The sequence below is a fragment of the Phoxinus phoxinus genome (genome assembly GCF_949152265.1).
Source record: "Phoxinus phoxinus genome assembly, chromosome: 10".
Classification (NCBI taxonomy): domain Eukaryota; kingdom Metazoa; phylum Chordata; class Actinopteri; order Cypriniformes; family Leuciscidae; genus Phoxinus; species Phoxinus phoxinus.
Window position 1 is genome coordinate 14,073,708 of NC_136885.1, and position 24,863 is coordinate 14,098,570.

General features: G+C 39.6%; 1 protein-coding gene across 2 annotated transcripts; it reads left to right on the plus strand.

The window, feature by feature from the left end:
* Positions 1-235: 235 nt before the first annotated feature.
* On the plus strand, positions 236-24,862 carry pals2a (protein associated with LIN7 2, MAGUK p55 family member a). Of its 2 annotated transcripts, XM_079626425.1 has the most exons (13): positions 236-373; positions 4,377-4,455; positions 10,936-11,054; positions 12,248-12,400; positions 12,657-12,806; positions 15,462-15,689; positions 17,993-18,124; positions 18,237-18,333; positions 19,167-19,238; positions 20,528-20,689; positions 20,776-20,978; positions 22,090-22,218; positions 22,519-24,862. In XM_079626425.1, the coding sequence occupies exons 3-13, from the start codon at positions 10,938-10,940 to the stop codon at positions 22,693-22,695; spliced, it is 1,620 nt and encodes a 539-aa protein (XP_079482551.1). In that variant the 5' UTR covers positions 236-373; positions 4,377-4,455; positions 10,936-10,937; the 3' UTR covers positions 22,696-24,862. The 2 variants fall into 2 exon arrangements, with proteins under 2 accessions (XP_079482551.1, XP_079482552.1); XM_079626426.1 differs by lacking the exon at positions 4,377-4,455 and having other exon boundaries at positions 264-373.
* Position 24,863: the final 1 nt, after the last annotated feature.

The following is a 24,863-nucleotide window of genomic DNA, read 5'->3' on the forward strand; positions in this document are numbered from 1 at the left end:
TCCCTAATAGATTCTTTATAAAGAGAATTCTAATTTTAAAAGAAGTCAGGGAAAACCATTTATATTCAACATTTTGCCTGGTCATACACCCTAATCAAGCTGAGCAAGTAATGGGGCGTGAAAATATATAATCAACATATTTCACAAATGAGTCGCACATGCGAACACAATGGTCAGTGGGCGTGTCCTGTTTGCATCCCATGCCTCTAATTGGTCATTCCACTCGGGCGTCAACGAAAAGGGCGTGTCCGAACGTCTTGACTGACATATAGAGCACTATAGAGGATAAGTGTCTTGTTCTGTCTGCTTGGGAAGTTCATGGGGCTTTAAATTTCTTACCGGGACACATATCCACCCAGTGGGGATTAGTGAGGTAAGTCTTGGGAACTGTGGATCTCTTGTGATTGTAGCTGCGGGTGTTATGTGTGTGATAAGGACTCTACACGTGGCTGTCTGTACAGCTGTCTCACCCTGTGGACACTTTTGATGGGAGCGCTAACCAGCTAAATCCAGTTTGCCGTCTAATAATAAACAGCTGATTGCTGCTAGCGCTGCGCGGCTAACGTTACACGGTTAAAGCTAGCTGTTGCATCCAATTCAAACCATGAATGAAAGTACCGCGAAAACAAGCCGACCGCATTCACAATGTTAACTTTGTTTTTAGGGGAAAACGTGACGGTGTGTAAATGTTGTAACGTTACTAGCACAGCGCGAGCAATGTGCTCAGTGAGTCCCACGCGCTACGCGTTTCCTTGAAGTTGAATGGGCCGCACGTGCGCTTGTGTTGCCATCATAAAAATCTACTGCGTAATGTTTCTTACGGTCCGGCGTGGCTGGAAACGCTAACTAATGGTAACGTTAGGTTATGCACCGGATCAGTGTCTGAATAGGACGTGCCACTGTCAGGACAGTCAACTGTAGCTACAATGCGCGAGCGAGTTGCCTGGAACAATAGAGTCAAGACGGTCACTGGCCTTTGTTGTGGCGTTATAACTCATTTACAACGAACGCACATTATAAAGTGCTTCTCTGTATTTCATCTACATATGTTTGACTTCTTTAGTGGGCAATTTACGTATGTAAATCTCAAAACAGACACCAGCAGCGTCGGCTTGCCTTTTTATTAATAATTTTTCCTCAAGGATGTATTGAATTGATTTTTTTTTAAAGAATCCTGTAAACGATCATGATTCTGTCTATCTTTATAGGCTGCATACTAGTGAGGTGGTTTTCCTCCTAGTCCATGGTTTCGTCATACGAAAATACCTTTAACTAATTTAAGGAAAAATACATAGGCTAGTATTAAAAATCTTGAGGCTATAATAACTGGCTTTCTATTAAATCAATAAAGTGAATGACAGCCGTCTGTTTAATCATGTTAAGTGATTCATATGCTACATACACAAGAGATAACATATGCTTTCATCTCTGAAAACTTTATTTTTGTCTTATATTTTATAATATACTCGGACAACCTCTTGTTCTTTACTGAAAAAATACTAAAAGCTGAAGCTTTTGTTTCAGATGGTTGAACAATCAGAAGGGTCATTCACCACCCCTTGCATTGGTTAATACATGATGGTGTTTGCAGTAACAGTTGAGCAAACATTTCATGTGATTTAGTTTGTGCTGACTTATTTCAGAATGTAAGCTTCTTGCACGCTCCTCAGCTTTGAAACACCTTGTCCTAGTTACATTCTTCCCTGCCTTTTGGCCTCAAGCTATTAGTGTATACTATGCAAATGCAACCCAAATTTGCATTTGCAACTTAGTAAAATGCAACCCAAAAATGATTCATATAAAATCACACAAACAGATAGTCAGCATGTGATCCCTCTAATCCCTTCAAATTGACAGTTTACTGGGCTTTAAAAATAAGACTCATAAAACCTGTAGCCTCTGTCCAAATAAATGTTACGGATGGAGCATTGAAATCATTAAATGTGACATTTTAGTTTCTTTAGGATGTGCCTTCATACAAAAATGCCCCCTGTGAAGTGAGACCGGAATGCCACTGTCTTAGCTTTCAGATGCAGCCTTGATCTCGTAATGACTTGTAATCAGATTAAACTTCCACGCTTGTTCTTAATCGGTTATATTCACCTGCTTCCACAGTTGTGGTTGCTCAACTTCCTTAACCCGTCAGAATCTTGGAATGGATATGCATTATATAGCAGGTGCCTGGACTTGCGAAGACATGATTTCGTACATTTTGCTCTTTGTGCTGCAGGTGTACACCTCTGTTCAAATGTTTGGGGTCGGTAAAAAAAAATTATGCTCAGCTGACTTAATTATAATTTAAAAATGACTTCTCTGTTTAATTATATTCTAAAATATTATTTATTTTTGTGATGGCAAATCAGTTTTCAGCATCAGTACGCCAGTCTTCAGTGTAAAATGATCCTCCTGAAATCATTCTAATATGATGATTTGGTGCACAAGAAACATTTCTTATCATTGTTGAAAACTGTTGTGCATGCTTAATATTTTTTGTGGATGACAGAAATAAAAGTGAATAAACTGAATAACTGAATAAAAGTGTAATAAACAAAACAAAAAAACAATGATCCCTAACTTTTGAATTATAGTATATTATCTGAACTTGGTTTTGTAAGTAAATGTTTACATTATAGGTCTGCCCCAATTCACGTTTTGTAGTATAAATGGTATTGGTATTGTGTTCACACTGAAATTCCAAAAAGAAAAAGTGCACTTTAAATGCACAGATGATGCACTTATTTAACCGAAAAAAACAAAGTGTGGATTGTGGAATGTACTCAACTGTCGCAGCTTTAACTACGTAGTGGAGGGGGAGGGACTATCAGGCTCCAATGTTGAATGACAAAATAACCTTATAAAGTTAACACAGGTAGGTTACGTCGTGAGTGAGTACTGTAGGTTACGTCGTGAGTGAGTACTGTAGGTTACGTCGTGAGTGAGTGAGTACTGTAGGTTACGTCGTGAGTGAGTGAGTACTGTAGGTTACGTCGTGAGTGAGTGAGTACTGTAGGTTACGTCGTGAGTGAGTACTGTAGGTTACGTCGTGAGTGAGTACTGTAGGTTACGTCGTGAGTGAGTACTGTAGGTTACGTCGTGAGTGAGTACTGTAGGTTACGTCGTGAGTGAGTACTGTAGGTTACGTCGTGAGTGAGTGAGTACTGTAGGTTACGTCGTGAGTGAGTGAGTACTGTAGGTTACGTCGTGAGTGAGTACTGTAGGTTACGTCGTGAGTGAGGACTGTAGGTTACGTCGTGAGTGAGGACTGTAGGTTACGTCGTGAGTGAGGACTGTAGGTTACGTCGTGAGTGAGGACTGTAGGTTACGTCGTGAGTGAGGACTGTAGGTTACGTCGTGAGTGAGGACTGTAGGTTACGTCGTGAGTGAGGACTGTAGGTTACGTCGTGAGTGAGGACTGTAGGTTACGTCGTGAGTGAGTACTGTAGGTTACGTCGTGAGTGAGTACTGTAGGTTACGTCGTGAGTGAGTACTGTAGGTGACGTCGTGAGTGAGTACTGTAGGTGACGTCGTGAGTGAGTACTGTAGGTGACGTCGTGAGTGAGTACTGTAGGTCACGTCGTGAGTGAGTACTGTAGGTCACGTCGTGAGTGAGTACTGTAGGTGACGTCGTGAGTGAGTACTGTAGGTCACGTCGTGAGTGAGTACTGTAGGTCACGTCGTGAGTGAGTACTGTAGGTCACGTCGTGAGTGAGTACTGTAGGTGACGTCGTGAGTGAGTACTGTAGGTGACGTCGTGAGTGAGTACTGTAGGTCAGGAATGTGGACACACGTTGACGCAACATTAAAAGTTGGCTTGCTTATCCTAAAATTTTGGACCCACTGCTCCTCGTTAAAGCCCACCATGATCTCATGAAAGTGCGTATCTATAGCACGAATTTTATTTCTCGTGTCATTTATGCCAAAAAAATATTTTTTGCAGTGCATATGATGCGCAGTTTTCACGTAAGTATGATATGCACTTTATGGCGTGTAATATGCACGCACTCCACACCCCTAATCCCGATTCCTACACAATCGGTTTACAGTGTGTATCATGCAGGCAAAAACTATTTGTGGCGTATAAATCAAATTGACACTTTTAGAAGGGGGATAAATCGTCGGCACCGTTCCTCCTCCCTCCATGCTTCTTCTACATGTGGGATTGCATGTTTGACCATATACTCAGTGTTTGTTTTTAAGCGGTTGAAAAATTATTATTCACGGTATTTTGAAGTGCCCGCGATAACAATATTGTGCATATTCATTACCGCGATTTATCGCATTACCGAATACCGGCACATGACTAGTCATGAGTGAGCTCACACAGGTGAGCATTTGCAGTTTTTGCTGATGTTGGAAATGTCTGATCTCTATGGCAGGTTTTGCTGTCTCGATGAGCTCCAGGTGAGAAGAGCGTGAGCAGAGCTTCTGTGAACTGCACTGAAATTCAATTTGCAGGTGAGTTATTACAAATAGCATGTATTGTTATTCCGTTGTCACATTATCTTTTTTGCACTGCAGTGACACGCAGTGATGCATGTCACATTTCCTCCAATGGTAACGGGTAGGAGTATAATATGCATAGATCCTTAATTAAATGTTGCTAAAGTACAACTGAGAGTTTTGCTTGTCTCTACATGAAATCAGTGTGATGATTCCGTAGTAGACTGTGTAGCCATACACACGCCAAAGCTGTCTGGAATATCAGCAGTCGGCAAAAACAGATCTAGGTATTGTTTGTAGAATATCTTTGAATGCGATTCTCTGATCCTATTGTGTGTAAAGATGGTCTGTTTGTGGGTAAAGTCCCTTTCTCTTGGTTTCACATCATACTTCAAGGGCCCTGGAGTAGCAATAATGCTGAGATTTCCAAGAAAATGTCAAAAGGATGACTCTGATGCACTTGTTTCCGTATGACAGATATAGGCTGCATAGGCAGATATGACAGATATAGGCTACAGACGCTGCACATGTTGCATTTAAAGTTATTTTTGTTTTTTGAAGTGATTCCAGTCATATTTCAAGTAATTCAAAACCATCATGGTGAACCGTGTGCATCTGAAGTGTCTCAGCTGAAGGAAATAATCCAGTATTAATCGGCTTTAATATATCGGCCAAATTTTCTTATCGGGCCAGTAACGATAACATTAAAAAGGAACACATGTTGACCGATTTGGAGGCCGATATATCGTGCGCCCCTAAAAATATAAAAAAAAAAATACAAATTTGAAATCACTTGTTTACTAGGTAAACATCAAATCAGTACATGATGTCAAACAATTGTGGTCTCAATGTTGGCTATAATATTTATGATTAGGATTATTCCCATAGGCCTATTCAAGGAGCCCTACTTTATCAGCAGCAGTTTCATGCTGCAGTGGCTTCAGATTTATTTTAATTTAATTGTTCATTTCATTTTCACCTAGTTCACCCTATGACTGTGGTGGATATACTTTTTGCAAACAGTTGCTCTCCTGAGTATGGGTCAGAAAGACCTCTTCAGTCCTTTTGCAAACAGTTGCTCCTGAGTATAATGGGTCAGAAAGACCTCTTCAGTCCTTCCAGCCATGTCATCATAACTTTTGCAATGTCTAAGGTATCCTGCCTCTATAGAGAGCGAGCCATGCAGCACTGGATGGAACTAGAGAGGTTAATAAAATTGCTGATAAAATAGCGTGTTTCAGTAAATAGCGTGCATAACCCACAGCGCAGTGTTTTTTAGTGGCTTCCACTGACTCACAATTTTCTCTGCTGTGTTGTGCAGTTTGTTGCCTTATGTTGGGAGAGGTCTCTGTGTGGGTTTATTCACCATGGAAATCGTTACTGTTTGAATTATGCAAATTATGCCACTTTGTGATGAAAATGTCCTTTCTAGTGCTTTCTGATGCAGTAATACACATGGGTTGTTTTTGTCATTCTCTGTTACTGGAGAGCAGTAGGTTGCATAGTATTGACTGTAAACAGGATCCAAAATCGGCTTTCTGCCACACATTGCAGCCAAGCTTGTAGGAAGCTGTGGAAATTGTGTTTGTGTGTGTGTATATACATGTATATATGTGTATTAGGGGTGTAACGGTACGCAAAAATCACGGTTCGGTACGTACCTCGGTTTTAAAGTCACCGTTCGGTTCATTTTCGGTACAGTAAGGGAAAGAAATGCAAAACATTAAACTGCTGGTTGTTTACTATAAACTTTTTTTTAACAATTTGTTTACACTTTTTTTTTTTTTTTTTTAAACACTTTTTAATAAAATATAATTAATAAAAAATATATCAAATAAAAAAAGAATAAGAAATAAAATACTGCTGCAAAGTTCCATCCGACAGGCATAAAGATATGTTTTTTCTCATACTAATGACACATGTACGTTTGTTTGTGTGGAAAGCCCGCTTTTATTAAGCAACTGAAAGGCATTTGGAATTGTCAACAGATGAGCACATCAGCGCGCATGGAGCAGCAAGCGCTCTTAACACAGGCGCGCATGCACGCGTTTCGTTGTCACAGCAACATAAACAAATTTCCGCACACAGGAAGACAGATTTTATGGTAATATTTTACATGTAACGTTATTTGAATCACAAAAACGATTAAAGGTAGGGTTGGTAATCCTGTTCAGAATTTTTTTTTATTATACTGGGTGAAATGGTCCTTCCATTCTGATAGTAGTCAATACATTATGTGTTCAGAAAAAGGAATGAAACAAATCTGACCTCTGTAGCAGCTGTAGGACAGTAAAAACTCTGACCAATCACTGCCATTCGGTGCGAATGTAAAGAACCAATCAGATGCCTTCATGTCTCGTGCCCGAGCACCACTGCGTGCACAGCATATAAACGGGTTGATAAACAACCCGCACCCGACCGACGTTTTCAACTAACCCGCCTGCAACTCGGACCGCAAAAAAAAAGAAAGAAAATATTGTACCCGACCCACGTTTTTTAAAGTAGCTAGTAAATGCTCATCGTGTCATGGGCCATAGACGGAGGAACTAGGGGTGCGCATTTTTCTGAATGCTGTATGATATAGCCTAGTGTTTTGTAATAAAGGCTTGATTTATTCATTTATTTTGTTTCATTTTCTTAACAATTAAGATGCTGCATGTTTATCCAGCCTAATCGACGTGTGCGTCTCTCCCCGGACTTTCCCAACAAAAATCCCGCCCCCTCTCAGCAAATAGGCTACATAAAACTGACATTACTGAGCTATATGCGTTTAAAAGTAGCCTATTAAAATGGCACAATGGCATTGCTCAGTTCAACGCGTTGGGAAATCGGGCATTTTGTCCCGCGTCAGCTTTTATTCAAAAGTTAATAACTCGCTCAACATTCAAAAGGTAAATAAGGATTTCCCACTTTCATCTGCAGACTGCTCGTGCGTCATCCTCGCGCATTCAGCCAATAAAGTGTAGACCTATGTATTTCATAGAACATTGTGTCTAGTACTATATAAATTACAAAGGTAAACGACCCGACCGACCGCGACCCGAATATCATTAAAAATATTTTTGGATGACTCGTAACCGCAGGCACCCGCTCATTTTGGATCAACCTGCGCATCACTGGTAGGTACATGCAGCTGACTCCAAAAGTGGATGCGCGTTCATGTTTGTGTGGGGGGGGGGGGGGCGTAGCTTTGGACGGAGCACTGACAGGAGGGGGCGGAGCTTAGAAGAGGTGCCACTTTCAAATCTGGCTAGCTTTCCAACATTACCTACTCTAGCTTTAATCAGATTTAACCAGTGCAACGCGGAGACTTCCGACACTTAATATGTTCGTGTGGAAACTCGGAATTGACGCATGTTCCGCACACAAAACTTGCCTAATTTACGTGAAAGATTGCATTCGGTGCACATGTGAACCGTACCGAAAGTCCTGTACCGAAACGGTCCGGTACGAATACATGTACCGTTACACCCCTAATGTGTATATATATATATGTGTGTGTGTGAGAACATAGCCTATACACTTTTTTTTGTTCCCAAAGGACCTTCATATTTATGACTCACCGAAGCGAATTAGCCGCATTTGGAGCTTGAAATATTCCAAATATTTTCAGAAATAGTCTTTTGGTTACCGACCAACTGGCCAAGTAACGTCTAGGTTACTAATGAGACGTTACGTCGGACTGACACAATGAGGGCTCGTCTGGGAGCCTAATCGCCTCCAAGTGGTAACAAAGTGAGATTTGCAGGTCGAGTCACACCTACCCGGACATACGATAATTAAGACCAGCATTACTCACTTCATTCATGTTTTGCTGAGGAGCCGAGACAGGATCCCGGCCATTTAGCGGTGGTTCAGAGCTGTGGCAGGGGGGACATAACGTCTCCGTTCCCTCCTTCAGGGAAACGGGGGTTACATTAGTAACCTGGGGGTTACATTTGTAACCTAGACGTTCCCATTCAGCCAGTCACGTTCAACGTTACATCACAGCCACTGAACTGTTACAAATGTGTTGGAGACGCAGATTCTAGCAAGCTGCTGCGTACCGTTTTAGAAAACTGCTCTTACAATGCTGTAACCTACCCACCGCCCCATTGTAAGCCTGATGCAGCGTTTACACCAAACGCGAATAGAGCGTCAAATTCACGCCTATCGCGTCTAGTTTGACGCTTGAACATTTTGAATGCATTCGCGCGTCCAAAGCAAAATGGATGCGTGTAAAAAGCAAGCGTTTGAAGCGAAATTGACGCGCATCCGAGGTGAAATCCGCTGCTTGTGGGAGGGGCAAGTGCTAGGCGGTGGCCTGTTTGCAAGAAAGCCCGCGAAATTTAAAAATACTACTGTTATTGTGTCACGAAATGTATTTTTAAGAGTTGTTCAGTCGAGAATGTAGTTGTTTAAAGCTGAATTGTATGGTTATTTATAAAGAGGAGTTGTGAGATCCAGGCGATCACCGGGCACTCAGCGCTCATGTAACCCGCCTGGAACAGCCTTACCTCGGCTAGTCCTCCTAACGTTTGCCACTAGTAAACGAGAAATGTTTAAATTCACAATCTATAGCTTCGGTTCTATTATATGAAACAAATGTTAAAATTAACATTGACTCGTTATAACGTAGGTCAAATGACTTAACTTAATTTAATTGTGTGAGTTTTTCTTCATCTCATTCAGAATGACTGCAAGTGTTCAGTTGGTGTCACATTCATAGTTAACATATAGCTGAACAATGTCATTCCTTCTTTCACGCAGGCATTTAGTCATATTACAAAATAATTTATTGAGGCCAAACATTTAAAGTGACATTATAAACTAAGAAGCGGGCCTGCCACCCTTTATCACTTCACTTCACCACATGAAGAGCAGCAAGCAGGCTCCTGATTGGTTAATGCGGCGCGAATTGACGCCATAGTTAAAAATTAAAAAAAAAACTCCAGTCGCGCGTAAACGCGTCTTTACATTGACTTAACATTGAAATCACTCTCGCCAGACGCTCTATTCGCGTTTGGTGTGAACGCAGCATGAGGGGTAATCCTCCATACCTGGCGGGATGGAAGGGACATGGTTTACTCTGGGGGCGGTCAAAGCTGCTGTTCCTATCCTCAGGGAAGAGGGCTGAAAAACAATGGGAATAGACCATAACGCTGGGTAAGCGTGCCCAATCCCTACGAAGACCACACCCTGCCCAATTGGAGGTAACGTGTGGAAGTACACATATGGACTGACCTGTGGGTACAGTACTATATATGGAAGGTCTCTGTGGTAGGTCCTACCTAGCCAAGGAGGAGCTGCTACGGCACAGAGACAGGGCAGAGCAGAACTGTCCAGGGAAAGACACCGGTTTACCGACAGGGAAACCGTATCGTGGACAATAATGGGAAATCACATCATATGGACATTTAGTACAGTACAAGGGCTGACCAGCCGGGCATGCACACGAGTACTGCACCGGGCGTCAGATGCCTCCGCCGTGTCTGACTGCCGAAGGATGCTGGAGGAACTCAATCAGGGTTCTCCAATTGGGGAACTCTATACAAAGTTCTTAATGCACTTCTGGGAAGAAAGGCACGGGGTGGAGCGAGGCGATCGAGTCGTGCTGGGTTGCTGTGACAACCTGTGCTGTCAGCCGGCAGCTCACCGGCACACGACACGCTGTGGAGTGAGAGGTCCGCGGGGGTTTTCCCGGCGAAAAGCTCTTGCTATAACCCTCAAACTCCCAAAGTGTTGAGCAGACCCGTGGCTGTGATTTTTACACACAATCGGCGGCTGGGCAACAACAAAGGGAACACAAGCCTTTACGAGAAAGGAAAGTTACCCCCAAACGCCATCTCCGCATGGAGGGCATGAGAGACAGCGATCATGGCCATCAGATGAAGTCAGGAAGCAACCGCATCTAGAAACGCACAGACTTTTTCTTTCTGAAAATTTGCACTTCTCTTGAAGATGAACGGAAATGAGCGATCGTTGTCAGAACCGCTCTGTTCCGAAGCAAAATATAAATTGAGTAATACAGGAGTAATACAGGTCCTATCTATACCGTATGTCCAGGTAGGTGTGACTTGGCATTCCAATCTCACCGGCCAATGTCCATTGGCTCATGTTACCACTTGGAGGTGATTGGGCTCCAGTCCGACGTAATGTTGAACGTGACTGACTGAATAAGAACCAGATTTTCTAGGTTCATTTTTCTGAGGTTCTAAAGAATGCCAGCTACACCTAGCTTGTTTCAACTAGGTTACTTTATTAATTATTAATAAATGATTAACTTGAATTATTAAACTCTTCCATTTGATATATTTTCATACCATGAAATGTATAGAATTTACAGACCATAACATGTGTATGAAGTACCATCTACCATGATATGCATACCTGAAGGAGAATGCTTAAATTTATTCATATAAGGAACCAAAAATTGTGTTCTCTTATCTTAATCACCCCAATTACATTATGGGCTATTTATTTTAAATATGCGTGTAATTTCTGTGTGACCCTCAGCCATGCAGCAGGTGCTGGATAACCTCAAAGAGCTGCCGCCTTCAACGGGAGCCAAAGACATCGACCTCATCTTCCTCCGTGGCATTATGGAGAGTCCCATAGTTCGTTCCCTCGCTAAGGTATAAACTAATTCTCCATTTTAACTCTTGTTCATTCTCTCACTTAGCTCTATAACTATTAGGGGACATCAAATGTTTAAAATGAACATTACATTTAAAATCCAATAATTAGTCATTTAAATGTAGGTAATAAGAGATCTTGTATCCACCACCTAAAATCAACATAAATCGCGTTCACATGTCTCTAATCGTGTGCGTGCATTTATGAGCTGGAGGCCAGGGGTTGTTTGCCGTGTCAGAGGTCATAAGAACGTGATGTACAGGGGCTCTCTTCTCATTCTTAATATAGCTGTGTGAAATTGTTCAGATTGTGAGATATAGTGGTTGAGCTTCACTCTGTTTGATTAGGAACTAACACTCTATTGTGAGAGACATGTAGTTTGTGTTACTATAGATTTAATTGCAAAAGATAGTCAACAATACACGTGACTAACCCTTATGATTTTTCTTAAACAAATTTTTCAAATATTTGTTGGATTGTAGCTTTATTTATTCTCTTACATTGTCTAACAATGTGTATATATTCAAGTAGATTTCTCAATTCTGTCATTCATTAATTTTGTGAAAGTTGTAAAAATTCCCAGCACAGTGTAATTTCCACCATGTCAAATTATGTGTTTTTAATGTGCATTTCATTTTAAATAATATATTTTTTGGGCAAAGTTTGAACATGACAACAACAATTTTGTGAAGAATACACAAAATATTCAAGTAATATATATTTATTTCTGTATTTAATTGCAAAAATTACATTTCTAAACAATACGCTAATTTGGAACAACTTTTTTTTTAAAAGTTGATAAATATTGATGTTTTGGTTATTTCCTGTTTGTTTAGATATTAATTTTAGTTAATTTTTATCATTCATATTTTTACAATGTATTTTAAAAGTTTAAGATTGAAAGTCTGATCTTTAATTATCATTTATCCATAGGTAATTTGAAAAATGGTAAAAAATAAAAGGCGTGATTTTTATTTGAGTAATTCTGTGATTTGTAATAAATCAACCCCTGAGACACTTGATTAAATTATTTCTCTTAATGACTTTGTGTACGGTTGTTTAATACTCTCTTCTATCTGAAGTGTACCTGGCAGTGCGTTTGTTAATACTCTGAGTCCATCTAGACGTAATCCATTAATCCGTTTCTTGGCAAGATACTCAAGCTATTTTGTCTCCACCCACTCTCTCTCAGGCACACGAGCGATTGGAGGACGTTAAGCTGGAGGCGGTGCAAAGTAATAACGTGGAGCTAGTGAGCGAGATCCTGTCTGATATGAACAGTCTGACCATTCGTGATGAAAGTGCAGCAGAACTCAGTAAGATCCTGAAGGAACCGCATTTCCAGGTACCAGACGTGTGTGTGTGCGTGTGTGTGTGTGTGTCTGACTCTTCATAACAATGTTGACTTGTTTATTTACAACTATTTATCAGCCTGTTGCTTTCTCAGTAGTATAGCAAAATCACCTTAAAGCACTTGACACCATGAACAAATTGAGTTGCAATTTTTTTTCATTTTTGCTCATTCACTTTTTTTTTATGAATGTTATTAATTTGGTAATTTAATTATCCAAATTTGAATTTAATTCTCTTGGTAATTTCAGTCCCTGTTAGAAGCTCACGACAAGGTGGCTTCTAAGTCATATGAAGCTCCTCCCACCAGCACCAATTCCACCAGCATGACCAGCTCATCCCTCATGCCTGCTGACACGGTTCGCATGATCAGCATCCAGAAGAAGGCCGGAGAGCCTCTTGTGAGTGACAGACATTCTCTGTTTCACAGGATTAGATCCGATGTTCTGCTCATTCAGAGTAGCTCTACTAACTACTAGCAGCTTGTGTGTCAGGCTGGGTGAAAAGTCATTTTTGGTCAGTCTGCTTTGGAAAGTTTGCATTAACGAGAACTAGGCTTAGTTGTTCAATTTAAATGTAATATACAAGGAAGATATAAGGCCAACCAGTCTCTTGAGCTTATCTATAGTGGGCAGCCATGCAGTCTTTTAACACCTAGTACAATATAGCCCCATTCACACAGCACTTTGAACCCGGCAAATTGCCGGCAAATTGCCGGAACGCCTTCTGTGTGAACGCAAACACGACCCGGGTTTAATGCCGGGATCGATGCCGGGTTGGGGACCTAGTAACATTGCCGTGTTCAGACCCGGAACGCGCGCTGTGTGAACAAAAGCCAGGACAAATGCCGTAAGGGGTGTGTCGTAGTGATGATGCACGAGCCTTCGCAATGTGGTAGTTATCGTGCGACTCTGTTACTCTGTTAGAAGAAAGTTTGTGTTCGTCATCGATACAAGAAAGAACGAAAAGATGTCTGCAAACTGGACTGAAGCAGAGACCCGAGAGCTCCTTGCAATCCGCGCCGAAGCTGAGATCGTTCGTTCGCCACCTTATACGTCACATAACGTCACGCGTCTATCCGGGACATACCCGGGTTGTGTGTGAACGCGCTCTCTGATTCCGGCAAATCACTGGCAGTGTGAATGAACCATTTTCAAACGAACCCGGGTCAAATCCCGGGTCACTTTATCCGTGTATTTTCCGGAATCTCTGTGTGAAAGGGGCTTAAGTCATTGTGTCTCTGCCAAGGACAGAAATTCACATGGGTGCATGGTAAAAAAGACACTGAAATTAATTATCTATAATATGCTTATGATAAATCGATTGATTGATTTTGTTTTATTATATAAAAACTGAAAATGCATTTTATGTATTTTAGGTATATTGTATCTTATAATACAATATCCCTAAATAAATAAATACATTTTATTTTTAGTGGCTTTTAATATAATAGGAAAATAGAATACAATGTCCCTAAAATAAATAAATAACATGCACATTTTCATTTTTACATAATACAATGTCCATAAAATAAATAAATAAAATTAATATTTTCAGTGGATTTGTATACAATAACATATAATACAATATCCCTAAATAAATGATTATTTTTAGTGGCTTTTAATGTTATTGTATAAAAATCTAATTTATTTAGAGATTTTGTGTTATAAAAGCCGCTGAAAATAACATTTGTTTATTTTATTGAGATATAGGGATGCACCGAAATGAAAATTCTTGGCCGAAACCGGAAAAAAGGAAACCAAGGCCGAAAACCGAAACACCGAAAGAAATTATGCCAATTATTAGTACCATTGCATTTATGGCCATGACCGTGTAATAACTTTACTAAAATCAAGGCATTGTAATCACATACATTTATATGAAAGATTCAAAGAATAAATCAATTACAAATTATTCAAATATTGATTTAGCACATTGCAACAATGCACAGTATAAAATAAAATTCAAACTAAAATGTTTAACTTGACCCCACTCATGTGTACATTAAATAATAATGTACAAGCCTACTGGCCTGCAGAAAGGTTTTAAAATTAAATGTTTTCTCATAAAAACAAAGTGCATTTAGGTCAAGTGCATTTACATTTTTTTCTTCTCTGTAGGACTACTACAAGAAAGTGCATTCAGAACAAGTGCAACTGCTTAAAGATGCAACAATATAATAGTGTATCAAAACAAAGACTGCCATAGCCCATATGTTAACTGTAGAACTTTAACAACAACAAATGCACCAAGAATTGCAGATGTGCAAAGTGGATAATAAATATTTAAACACTAGACTGATCTTCTGTGATTCTGCTGTCACTGCTGCACATGTGGATCTCATATGCGTCCCATTTACTCACAACTCTTAACGTTAATTTAAGACTTTACTTAACTAATTTAAGACTGCTCTCATGAGGATACTCAACAAAACGGACATTTTGGCATAACTGTGTGTTATTATTCGTTAAGTGCAAAAGATAAGTCGATTCTGGTGCGTAACGCGTGTCGTGTGTGTCTCTTTTGTCTTTTCGCGCTTGCATGTTTAAAAGCATGTGTATGAAGAAGAACATGATTATATAATGTAACGCTAGCCAAAGTATGACGGGAAAAAACGGATGCTGCGTTAATTGCGTTAAATATTTTACGCATGCGTTACTGTTGACAGCACGGACATAACCAATGTGTTTATGTGAAGACGAACGTTGTGACAATGTTTTCGTATGTAACGTTTCGTATTTGACCGTAAGCGCAACAAGCCATGAAAAAGAGGCAGCTTTATGTGGACGCACGGTGAATGATATCAGGCGCAACCACCGCAATTCAACGAATTTCGGCCGTATTGTTTCGGTGATAAAAGTGACAATTTTCGGTGGCCGAATATTCGGTGCATCCCTAATATTATTATATTATAGGAAAATATGCCCTTATAAAGTAAATAAAATAAAAAATAATTCTGAGAACCAGTTCCAGGGTGCAAATATCATCCCTTGATACAAAGTATGACTGACTCTCTGTGCTGGCATGTTAGAGATTCATGGTGTCATCTCTTTTAGGGTGTAACATTCCGGGTGGAGGAGGGCGACCTTGTCATCGCGCGTGTTATGCACGGCAGCATGATTGACAGGCAGGGGATGCTGCATGCTGGTGATGTCATCCGAGAGGTGAACGGCCGAGAGGTGGGCAAAGACCCCATGGCGTTACAGCACATGCTGAGGGACTGCAATGGAAGCATCACGCTCAAAATCCTGCCCAGCTACAGGGACACACCTCCACCCGCACAGGTCAGCGCACCGCTGATTCACAACAAGTCCAATGAAATTAAAGGAACATGCCACCTTTTTTTTAAAATGGGCACCCCTACATCCCTACATTTAGATAGGTGGGCAAACGCATTTTTATCTCAGTGCATGCATTGTCTTAGTCTAGCAGAGCCGCCACTAGCATTGCATAATGAATGGAATCCTTTGTTGCCGGATAGCATGTCGTGAGTAAAAGTGATAAAAAAAACAAAACAAAAAAAACAGTGGCGTGTTCCTTTAAATGATACAAAATAAAATATTCAAAAACATTTTGCCACCGAGTTGCCTGGTTGAGGCAAAACTCGATGTAAAAAATTAATGTAACCTGAACCCATTTTCTTCAGCAACTTGATGTGGATTGATGTATAAGATCATCCTCATCTGAGCTGCTAGTCTTTCCCTAATAATCAGATGCTGAGAGTACAAAGCAGTCTTTTCCCATAGACCTGATTTTAGTGCTGTATAACCTCCTGATGGGATATGGGCTAGTACAGTCCTTGAGAAAGAGGAAGGAGAGACCTGGCCTCTGGGTGACTCAGTTTCAGCCTGGTGGCATTGTGAGCATGGTTATCCCTATTAATAACACAACCTGCACGAAGTAGGGCAGATGGGAGGAGTCAACTCGCGCGCACACCCTTACTCTATTCTCTAAGGAGACCTGGGCTTGGAAAGAAACGGATCCTGAAAAGAAATCCTGACCTTCAGTTGTTTTCATATATTTTTTTGGAGTTGACAACCAAATTTATGTAGTTGTTTGTGTGATCTGATGTAGTTTTTAAGCAAAGCCTGCATCATGTTAGAATGACTCTATAATATAATGACTCTCTGTGGTCATTAAAAATCCCATGATGTCCTTGGAGAAAAAGAGTAGGGATTTAACCCTGACATCCTGGCCAAATTTGCCCATGAACCTCTGTCCATCCTGGTGGATGCTGCCCATTGGTGGTGGCTGAGGAGACTCTCCCTTCTATGTAAAAACATATTGAGTGCCAAGAAAAGCGCTATATAAATGTACAAATTATTATTGTTGTTATTATTATAACAGTCACGGAAGGCATAAATATGCCACGGAAACAGTTGGAATGTATTGACTAGGACCCTTTTTTTTTTTTTTGCTATTAAAGGATTAGTTCACTTTCAAAAAATGTTTTGCTGATCATTTACTCACCCCCATGTCATCCAAGATGTCCATGTCTTTCTTTCTTCAGTCGAAAAGAAATTAAGGCTTTTGAAGAAAACATTCCAGGATTTTTCTCAATATAATGGACTTCAATGGCAACCAATGGTTTGCTCATTCAGATTACAGATCGTTTCGCTAGATAAGACCCTTATTTCTCGACTGGGATCGTGTCGAGACTTTGAAGCTGCAGTGAGACCTATGATTGAGACTGACATTTGGACCTTCAAACCATTGGTTGCCATTGAAGTCCATTATATTGAGAAAAATCTCAATATGAGTAAATGATTAGTAAAACATTTTTTGAAAGTGAACCAATCCTTTAATGTGATTCTGGATGAGGGATATTTGCTGGTTCAACTTCTGACCCGAATACATTTAGATCCCCGAACAGTGCTGTTGCTGCACATCACCCAGTTCCTGAGTGTATGCGTCTAAACAGGAAGATGTCCTTTACCAACTTTCCTTGAATAAGTCATGTTTACAAAGCTCGCACAAAGAGCAAACACCGGAGGCGAGGGTTCACAGGGTTCCATTGCTTGTGCCAAACCTAAATTTCTGTCTTCTTTCGACCTGAACTTTACTCAGTGGCCTGGTTATGTGCAGTGAACGACCGCTGTATGTTTACTGTTGGGTCCTCATCACTGATAAAGATCCACCATGATCCATAAATATTTAATGTGAAAACATGCTGTTGTCCTCTGTTGTAAATTGACTTCTCTACACACACCAACATGGGTTGCTTCTTTTACTCTTCATTTATTTCCCCAAGTTATTTTTTGGTTGCAGTATTCTGTAGATAAGCATAGACAATGTGAAAGAGGAATCATCCCTTAGCATTACTGAAAGCAGATGTTAGTCAATGTAACATGCGGATGTTTTAGCCAATCTGAATGGCAAAGTGGTCATTTTATTTAGTTTTATCAAAATACTTCTCCTTTCCCAACTGTATCAACATCAGCATTATATTTTGGAACGCACCATTGATTATAAAGAAATCCTTTTTCCTAGTGTGAGCTATGACACAATTGCATTTTTAGGCTATAATTAGCAGCTTAAAATAATTAATATGTCTATAAGCAGGAGTAACACATTATTTCCCCTTTAGGTGTATTTGAAGCCACATTTCAACTACAATCCTGACACGGATAACCTGATCCCTTGTAAAGAGGCGGGTTTGGCTTTCTCTAAAGGAGACATTCTGCATATAGTGAACAAGGAGGACCCCAACTGGTGGCAAGTGAGAAGCAAATACACTTTCTTTTCTTCCAGAACTTTTTGGTCTGATTTCTTTTAAATGATGAAATATTTGACATATTGATGCTATGTAGTGTTTCTTCTTCTTTTTCTAGGCATGTAACATAAATGGAGGCTGCACTGGCCTGATCCCCAGTCAGTTTCTTGAGGAAAAGAGGAAGGCGTTTGTAAGGAGAGACCTGGATGGATCAGGTACAGTGGATTTTAGGCATTGGGATTCTGATAGTGCTTTATGTTATCACGACTCCTTTTTTATTTTATTTATTTTACTAAAAACGGTATACTTATGCATTTTGGCCATTGATTTACAGGTCAACACTGTTTTAGGGCCTGAAAAGGCAAACGCAAAGTGCACTTTTTTTTTTTTGGACCTATATTTTGTGTTTTTCTCACGAACAAGGATACCAGCATTAGCACTGAAGAATTTTCACTTAATTCAGGACATAACTGATAACAAATATAAAACTTATATACACAAGAGAAACAGATAAGCATACATAAAGAATAATAATAGAAAAGAAAAAAAGAGAACTATCTCTGACAATGTATAATTAAGGCTTTCTATAAAAATAAAAGGAAAACGGATAAAAAAAGGGAACAAAGTGCAAGATTTTGAAAACAATACTGTTATTGTCTCTGTGTAAACACAACTGCAAATTTGTGAAAACAGTGACGTCATGCGTATTATGTGTTCAATCTATAGGCGTGTATTTTCTTTACAAAGTGACCGCCAACTACTGGCCTTGCATGCATAATACAGCGTTTTAGTCGTTTTCTCAGATCCGACTGAAAGGGGGGGATAAGTTTGACAATGTTGTTGTCTGTACGTGAAACTTTCCAAAAATGCAAAGGAGAGACTTTTTCGATTTAGATCATTGTTGTTAGTGTACCCTTGGAAACTGGATAGTGTAGTCGTGGATTAAATCATACTTTGCTATAATCCTAATTGGGAAATCTAGGCGGTTGATTCTAAGGTAAAGTTCTTTCCTATTGCATATTACAACTGTTTTACAACTTTGTTTTAGGAATTCTCTGCGGGACATTAACTGGAAAAAAGAAGAAAAAGAAAATGATGTACTTAACAGCTAAAAATGCAGGTTAGAATTGCTGGGTCTCTTTGTTATATATGACCATCTGTCTAATATGCTGCTGGTCCTCCGCGTGCCGTCAAAACAGCGCCGACCTGCCGAGGCATGGACTCTATAAGACCCTGAAGGTGTCCTGTGGTATCTGGCACCAACACGTTACCAGCAGATCCTTCAAGTCCTGTAGGTTGACTGGAGTGACACGTATCAAATTTACGCCCACATGAATGACCAGACCCAGCAGGTTTCCCAGCAGAACATTGCCCACAAGCCTTGCCGTTTCAGAGATGCTCTGCCCAGCCACCTTGCTATAACAATTTGGCCCTCTGTTAATGGCAAGGCTTGTGGATTCATGTGGGCGTAAATTTGACGTGTTACCAACCTAAACATTGTTGCAGACCAGGTACACGCCATTCATGACAATGGTGTTCCCATGATGGAAATGGCCTCTTTCAGCAGGATAATGCACCCTGCCACACATTATTCAGGAATGGTTTGAGGAACAAGATGCAGAGTTCAAGGTGTTGCCCTGGCCTCCAAATTCCCCAGATCTCACTCCAGTTGAGCATCTGTGGGATAAGCTGGATCAACAAATTCAATCCACAATGGCTTCACCTCATAACCTACAGGACTTGAAGGATCTGCTAAAAAACTCTTAGACCCAGATGCTACAGGAAACCTTCAGGCTTATATATATATATATATATATATATAAAACAAATTTTTTATACTACTGTTCAAAAGTTGTGGGTCTTTTTTTTTTGAAAGAAATTAATACTTATATTCAAGCAAGGATATCATAAATGTATTAAACATTACAGTAAACACATTTAAAATGTTGCAAAAGATGTCCATTTCAGATAAGTGCGTTTCTTTTGAGCTTTCTATTTATCAAAGAATCCTACAAAAAATATATTGTGGTTTCCATAAAAATATTAAGCAGCACAACTGTTTTAAACACTGATATTTTTTTCTCTTTAGCACCAAATCAGCATATCCGAATGATTTCTGAAGGATCATGTCACTGAAGTAATGATGCTGAAAATTCAGCATTGCCATCTCATGAATAAATTATATTTTACAATATATTAAAGTTATTTAAAGTTTTTATATTATATATTACAGATTTGACTGTAGTTTTGATCAAATAAATGCATCTTTGGTTGGCGTAAGAGTCTTATTTTCAAAAACATTAAGAAACTTACCATTTGAAAAAAATACCGACCCTAAACTTTTGAACGGCAGTGGAAGTACTTTTAAAACATAAACATTTACTTTCAAAACTTCTCTCTTTCTAATAGAATTTGATCGGCATGAATTACAGATCTATGAGGAAGTAGCGAAGATGCCTCCATTCCAGAGAAAAACTCTGGTGCTGATTGGTGCACAAGGTGTGGGCCGCCGAAGCCTCAAGAACCGCCTGATTGTGGTAAACCCGCTGCGATATGGAACTACTGTACCTTGTGAGTCTATGAACATTAATACTTACCTGTCATGTTATTTTACCAACAAAAATAGTCCCTCATTGAGATTTTCATCTGTTTCTCAGTCACTTCTCGGCATCCACGAGACGATGAAAAGGACGTCCAGTCGTACTGCTTTGTTTCCCGAGAGGAGATGGATCTGGACATCAAGGCAAGTCGATACCTGGAGCACGGAGAGTATGACGGCAATCTGTACGGAACCAAAATTGACTCCATCCATGAAGTCGTTCGCACAGGACGTACTTGCATACTGGACGTCAACCCACAGGTCAGTGGTTTTGTGAAAATAACACAGGATGTAAAGGCTAAGTGTTGTATGTTCAATGGAAGCTTGTTTCCACCACAGAATAAACAAAAAATAATTGTGACTTTTTTCCCCAGACAAATGTTTAGGTATAATCTCAGAATTGTGAGATATAAATTTGAAATTGCAACGGGGAAATAATCAGTGGCAGAAACAAGCTTGTGTAATAGTTATAGTCTTTTCTAGAACATAGTCTTTATATATGAATAGTTGGTGGGGATGTGATGAACTGCATATTTTCATAATCGGCTTGTCCATGGATTCATAAACTTTGAATCATTTGATGTAAAATGTTTACTTGAAGTACCCTCCGAGGTTTTAAAGTAGCAATGACATGGAAGTAGTGACAGATCTTCTCTTCTGTAAGCCTTGAATTTTAGACAAGTGGTGCTTAAAAGTGGATTCATTTAGAGATGCAACTTTTCTGGGTGCTTATGGTCTAATAGCACAGCAAGGTGTCAACTTCCTCTCAGAGAAGGTGCCGGTCTGAAGTCATCCCCTTTTAAGCACAGACACTGAAAACATTACAGCTAACAAAATAATAATAAAAAAATTTTGGATAAACTGGTCAACCTCACTAATTTACGTTCACATTTACAATATTGTAATACTAAAATGATCAAGTATTTGGGAAGATGGTAGTCTTTGTGAATGTGCCTTTTGCTGCAGTCGATGTGTAAATGATGTACAGTGGTGATGCATCATTGCAAGTACCGGTAGTGATGAGCTTGCTTTGTAAAGCTTTAAAACCTTCATAGATCTTTCATTTCAAATCAGTGGTTCACAGCTTTTATTTAACTCACCAAGCCATACGTTTTTTAGTTTGTTGTGAATTTACAATAAAGATTTGAATGAAAGTTATTTAACTTTACATCATAATTTCTTTGTGAAAAGAGAGATTTCACACACAAATCCGTGCGGTTAGTGTATAAGACTAATAAGTCTTAAGTCTCATTTTACAAAGCAATTGATTCAGAGCTTCAGAAAGCTTCGCTTGTCTCATCACTAGTAATATAATTATTTAATAAATTAATTTAAAGATTAAAAATCTTTATTTAATAAATGTGCTCTACAGGCTCTAAAGGTACTGAAGACATCAGAGTTTATGCCATTTGTGGTTTTCATCGCGGCCCCGGAGCTCGATACACTACGGGCCATGCACAAAGCTGTGGTGGATGCTGGGATCACAACCAAGCTACTGACGGTCAGCCTCACATCTGTCTTAACAGTTTATATCCAGAACTCGACTGTTGCGCTCTATAGAGTGCATGAACTATCAAAATTATTTTCTCTATAGATTTTTTTTTTTTTTTTTTTACAATAATGTAGAAATATTACAGAGCTACCTAGATCTCTGAGATCGTTTGATATTTGCCACATGTTGATTTGGCAGATTTTTCATGGTTTACATCATTCATTGTGTCTAAACGATTGAATAAAATCAGCAAAGTAGTTTAGGAACCAAAGCTGTTGAATAGCCAGCTCATCTCTTCCTGTCTCTTAGGAAACGGACCTAAAGAAAACGGTGGACGAAAGCGGCAGGATCAAGCGGGCGTACAATCATTACTTTGATCTGACTATAGTTAATGACAATCTGGACAAGGCCTTTGAGCAACTGCAGGCAGCTGTGGAGCAGCTAACCACACAACCGCAATGGGTCCCTTTGAACTGGGTTTACTGAGACATACAGACCATCATCATCATCATCATCATCATCGGCGGCGGCACCACTGATAGGTCAGCGGCACAGAACACAAGTTCATACTGAACGGACCCACCATCAGACGACTATCAGACGAGATAGTCACTATGCAAATGTACACTAGCTATCCAGTCACAACAGACAGAAGGGAAGTGTACTTATTTATTAACGTTTTTTATGTTCTACTGACTGAACATATTTTAAAGAATGTTACTTGGAGGGACAGAAACAAATAGGATTTTTTTTGGAATGACTTATTGAAATGTTAATTAATTTTTCATGCTAGTATAAGCTGCATTACAGCGTTGAAAGCAGGAGGTCTGTTTTCTTGCTGTAATTCTAGTGTTACTAACATTGGTTTACAGTGCAGGATTCATCTCGCATCTCTTCATCTTTCTGAAACGTGATGTCACTACAGTGTCAAATAATTTGAGCAACTTTATAGTTTATCCAGCTTCTGATCTTGGTAAGATCTTTATTAGTGTCATCCTGTTAGCCTTGATTTTATTTTAGTTGAATTCAAGGAACGCTAGGAGTAAGGCAGTTTTAACTTTTATAATATCATGGGTGCACTTTATTTTACAGTCCTGTTCAACATGTACTTACTAGAATTACTAGGTACTAATCCTGAACCTATCCCTAAAGCGCAAAGTACCTTTAGTTTTGACGCGAAAGCTTGGTGTGTGTCTACAGCCGAATACATCTAGTGTCTGCGCTACTTCTCTTCAGAAGTTGACCGATTAAAATTCGTTGTACTCTTTAAACTAGAGTTGCATGTATTGTTGCTGCCACCCCCAGTAGGTTTTTTTTATTTTTATACTGTGAAAATAAAAATAAGTGTGCAAAAAAAGACGTATGCACAAACTGAGCATACAGAATATGAAAAGTGTGCATGTTTGACTGAAACAAAAGCCGGGTCAGTGTTTCCCCCTTGTGGACAAACTAAGAAGTTCAAGGATTACACAATATACGGTTTGAAAAATCTGGGCCTGTCCCTATACCCACACTTGTGGTTTTGGTCACTTGAGTGTATGCATGCAATAGGAACTAAGTGCACACTAAATCTGCTTCTGAGCTGTCTTTGAGGCCAAGCATATACCATCGTTCATCATGTTCAGGAAATCGCATGCCCTGATTTCGTGGAATGTCTAGAAACATTGTGTTAGTGTCATACTAATTAGTGCAAAGGCATATGCACAAACATACAGAATATGAAAAATATTGCTGCACACGTAGCATAATGATTTAATTTACCCTAGTGTATGTGTGAAAACCAAAGTGTACTTTGAGCTTAAGGGAGAGTTCACAGTGTTTTTGTAACACTGCGCTGCTTTTCTATGTGAACATGCATCTTGCTGATTTTTCAGCATCTCGCACATGACAATTTGTCTTGAATTTTTTACCATGAGCATTGCATTTCAAATTGAAAACACGGCTCAAAACCGTGGCTGCTTTTCTATTCACCAGCGCCGCACCTCTGCATTTGGATACCATTGTGTGTATCTCGTGTGTTATTTTTTTAAAGCAAAAAAGTGTTCTGTGTGAACTGCCCCTAAACTCTGGCCCTCGGTCCACCATCCCGCAGAGTTTATCTCCAACCCTGATCAAACGCGCATGTCTGTAGCTTTCTAGTAATCCTGAAGACCTTGATCGTAGCTTGTTTAGGTCTGTTTGATTAGGCAAGTTGCTCATCCCTGCTATAAACCTAAACCCAAGTTATCTTATATTACTCACACGTGAGAGTACTGTGTATCAAGTATACTGTAAGTGCATGTACTATAAAATAAAGTGCCACCAATATCACGGTTTCAATTAAATTGTTGCAGAATTATGAGCTCATAGTATACAGAATAAGTGCTGTATTTAGCTAAATGCCTTTTTACACGGGCACAAAATGACCTTTGAGAATGGAATATAGACCAATTGTGTCCTGATCACAAGCTACCTGGCCTCACAGATTCATAAGTCTTGGTTGTCTCTTGTCTGTAGTGATGTGTCTCTGGCGACTTGCTCCAGTGTCTTTTTCAAGGCTGTATAACTCATTTTTTTTCAGCTTACGTAATTCACTTGAAAATTCTATATTTTGCAATACAGAGTTGTATTTTCTGAAATGAAACGGCTGTCTAATAAATTAATCTTAATTTTGG

What these genes read in the sequence shown, in the direction of transcription:
- pals2a (XM_079626425.1), top strand. Translation starts at nt 10,938, where the DNA reads ATGCAGCAGGTGCTGGATAACCTCAAAGAGCTGCCGCCTTCAACGGGA. An exon ending in GAGAGACCTGGATGGATCAG is followed by an intron (nt 18,334 to 19,166) that starts GTACAGTGGATT and finishes ACTTTGTTTTAG; the next exon opens with GAATTCTCTGCGGGACATTA. An exon ending in ATATGGAACTACTGTACCTT is followed by an intron (nt 20,690 to 20,775) that starts GTGAGTCTATGA and finishes TCTGTTTCTCAG; the next exon opens with TCACTTCTCGGCATCCACGA.